Here is a 3,536-nt window from a genome sequence, read left to right as displayed (position 1 = left end):
AGATTAATTTTTTCAAGATAGTGTTTTGAAGAATGGAATGATGTTACCTTTCTCTTCTAGCTAGGCACTGCAGCATCTTTGGAGTAATAATCTGGAAGGCTCAAAGGGGCTGACTTCAGTCTGGAGCCTGTTAAGACAAACTGTATTTAAACATCAAAACTGTAGATACGATGTCTTACGATTGCTGTTGCCATCTGTCCTGCCAGCGCTGCCAGAAGGGGGAAAGCATAGCTGCAGTCCACATAGTAAAGGATTCGGATGTGTGTCAGTACTTACTGGGTCTTTGGACCTCAAATACCTGTAAAATTCCGAGCAAAAGACATGAGCAAATGAACAAAGGCCTTCTGAGTTGGAACTCAAAATTGGTTTGCACTGAAAATCCTGAGCCCTTGCATCTCTGTTTGTATGCAGTACACTGCAACATTCCAGTACAGTGAGGATTTAATATTTAAATAGCAAGGGAAAGTTTCCCCGCGGAGATTAAGAGAGGGGAAAGCAAATAATCCAAATACCAGAGGCCATGGATCAAAAACAACCCTGCTAGTCAGCAAGCCAGAGCACCAGCTTAACCAGGTTTCTTCTGCAGTCAATCAGTTCAGGTGGCAAAAGCAAAGCTCATGAGTCAGCTTCCTCTCTTAATTACATGGAGAGATATTTTTTTTTCAAAAACAAGTGCCTGGATTTAAGTTGCTAGGAAAACATTTTCACATGGACTATTTGATTTAGGGTTACAAGCTTCAAATCAAAGACAACAACCTTGTTTCCTAGATCACTTTGACTCTTGGCAACACTGAAGTGTAGTTTTTGTTTAGGTGTCTAAAGAGCGTGACTCTCAGACATCAGGGATGTGCCCTAATAACACTACTAGGAGAGAGTCAATCCAGAGGCAGCTGCTGGTTTCTGAGGACTTGTGAAGAGCCAACAAGTTCTTTTGTTTCCATTAGTTGATGGTTATTCTTCAGATTGATGTAGTCCATGTTCTTTCTACAATATTTTTAGATGGAAAGAAAACATGAAAACCAGGTTAAAATTTTAGTTTCCAATACAAGCCTAAATGCAAAACCCCCACAAATCTTCTTTAAATATGCACCTATGCGCTTGATTTTCAAATTGATTGAACAATCCACAGGAGTGGTTTCAGGTGCAACTGCACCTCACTGCTTTTACAGAGAATGACATGCAAATAGTCCTGAAAAATAACCACGTGTCCTCAGTACGTTTCCTTTCCCATGTGACAAAGTATACTTTAAGCAAAATGCTAAAGACCAGGTGACTTGAAGTCATACAGGAAAGCTAGAGCACAAAATTAATTTTTCATTTCTAAGATTAAAGTTTCACATTTCAAGAAAGCAAACATGTTCCTCTTCTTGGAAGGAAATTTGTTGCTTTACACTCAGCTTCCCTCTTCATCAAATTTGGTACTTGAGCTGCAACACTGAGTAGATTGGCCCATCCTTAAATCATGGATTTGTAAGAGAAATTATTTTTTGTGTAATATTTTACTTCTATTACTGTGGCATAATATTTTATTCATATTACAGTAATGCCCAGGCAAACCTGATTGTGAGGAACACTGTAGAAATCCAAGGCCTGCGAACAAGCAGTAAGGCTCTAGGGTCAAACGAAGACAAGATTTCAGCGCGAGATGTCAGCTCCACAACCCCTCTGTGGCTGTATGGAGTGTGCAGTGATAAACCCTTTCCAGCTCGACTCAGGAAAAGTTACAGTGGTGGGGCAGACACAGCACTGTCTTCAGCCCATCAGCTGGTACAAGGCAGCAGCCAGGGAGACTGTCCCAAACGGGTTGCAAAGGGCAGCGGAGCAGAGTCAGATGAGGGTGTCATTGACAAGCAGCCTCCTGAGTGCAGATGTGGCCAGGAGAAGGCCAGGGTTAGAAGAAAGGGGCTGATGTTAACACAGTGTCCTGGTTGTTAGCTGGGACAGAGCTAGGTTTATTTTTAGTAGCTAGAATGGTGCTGTGTTTTGGTTTCAGCATGGGGTTTGTTATGGGAAGAATGTTGATAACATCCCAATGTTTTCAGTTTTCACTGGAAGTTGAAGGACTTCATATTTTGCTAGTCTGAGGGTGCAGAGTCTAGGAGGAGAGCAAGGAATATTAAAATTAGTAATCCAGATTGGCATTTGGATGTGCCAATGGGTTATTCCATATCGTATAACACCATGTTCAGTACGTTAATGAGGGTCTCTCTCTCTGGCTCTTGCTTGGGCTCTTGCTCTTCCAGGATTGTGGTTTCAGTTTTGGGATTGTCACTCCTCCAGGATCGTTATCTGACAATGGGCCGGGCTCGATTGGCAAGCGGTAAGCAATTGCACTGTGTATCGTTCATTTGCATATTTTATTATTATTATCATTACTATTTTAATATAATTATTATGAGTTTTATTTTATTTCTATTATTAAATTGTTTTTATTTCAGCCTACGAGTCTCCTTCCCTTACCCCTCCAGTTCTCTGCCCTATTCCCTGTGGGAGGGAGGCAGTGAGCGAGCTGAGTGTTTGGCTGCTGGCCAAGTGATGCTTTCGTAGGGAAAAAAGCCTTTTCTGTGGCTACCAGATTGACAGGATATCAGAACCGCAGCCTCGCGAAGGGATGAAGGCCTTGGCAGAGCCACTGTTGACAGCTGTACTCCATGTTCCTAATATTTCAAACTATGTTTTGCAGCCGAAAAGGACACAGTTACATCTTTACTTTATGACAGTGTTTGAGGGCAGTGGATGTTTGCGTAAAATCGCAGCAGTGAGCACTGCTGTTCCATATGACCACAGGCTATTAGGACTGAGGGTACCTCAAAGCATTTGAAATATGCATTTATCTGTATTAGGCCAGTAAATCTTAAGTTGTGTGGCAGAAGCTGTGGTAAAGCTTCTGCTGTGGAGGAGAATTTGACTGATGCTATCAAATTCTGCAGACAAAATGGGAATGGCAATGGATATTGGAGAAGAACTCAGCAAAATATGGGCAGTGAATACAGGGAGCAACATCTAAAACGTGGCTGTTGGTGTGTGAGAATAATCAGACTCACTTGCCATCAAATACACTGAAACACTTAAATCTGCTCGATCAAGCAGACAGGAGCTTCTATGTCCTTTAATTGTCCTCATCATACTGTTCATAATAGTCTGGCTCACAACGATTCCTGCTCTATCACCACGGCTTTTATAAGAGAGAATTCACCCAGAGTGAATTTGACCCCATATAACTAGAGAGGACTCCACAATGTTTTTGGAATTGTATTTCAAATCGTAGCTGCAGGATTCCTTCAATATTGAATATAAATCCCAGGCCAGCAACAATGGTGGCAATGATCCAGGTGACAGAAGTGGCTGTGGGTGACACAAATCTACATATAAAGTCTCTATTATTGTATATATGCATTTTATATTTGTTTTGAGAAGGAAGGAATTGTTCAACATTTTCATTTAATCTGTGTCCAATAGTTCATGTTCTTTCAGAATGGAGGGAAAAGAAAAAGAATAAAAAGAATTTAGGAAGGGAAGGGAAGGGAAGGGAAGGG

At 41.3% G+C, this 3,536-nt stretch overlaps 1 protein-coding gene across 1 annotated transcript in view; it reads left to right on the top strand.

Annotated features, from left to right (window-relative positions):
- Positions 1-1,890, top strand: part of CEP126 (centrosomal protein 126) — a gene marked incomplete at both ends in the record, with an annotated part of 39,504 nt that extends 37,614 nt beyond the window's left edge. Inside the window, 1 exon segment of the mRNA XM_029087445.1 lies at positions 1,542-1,890. Coding sequence (XP_028943278.1) covers positions 1,542-1,890 — 349 coding nt within the window.
- Between the last annotated feature and the right edge of the window lie 1,646 nt (positions 1,891-3,536).

Source organism: Antrostomus carolinensis, unplaced genomic scaffold, assembly GCF_000700745.2.
Source record: "Antrostomus carolinensis isolate BGI_N321 unplaced genomic scaffold, ASM70074v2 scaffold19601, whole genome shotgun sequence".
NCBI classification, from domain to species: Eukaryota; Metazoa; Chordata; class Aves; order Caprimulgiformes; family Caprimulgidae; genus Antrostomus; species Antrostomus carolinensis.
The sequence above is the reverse complement of the archived record's forward strand: the minus strand, read 5'-3'. Positions and strand labels throughout refer to the sequence as shown.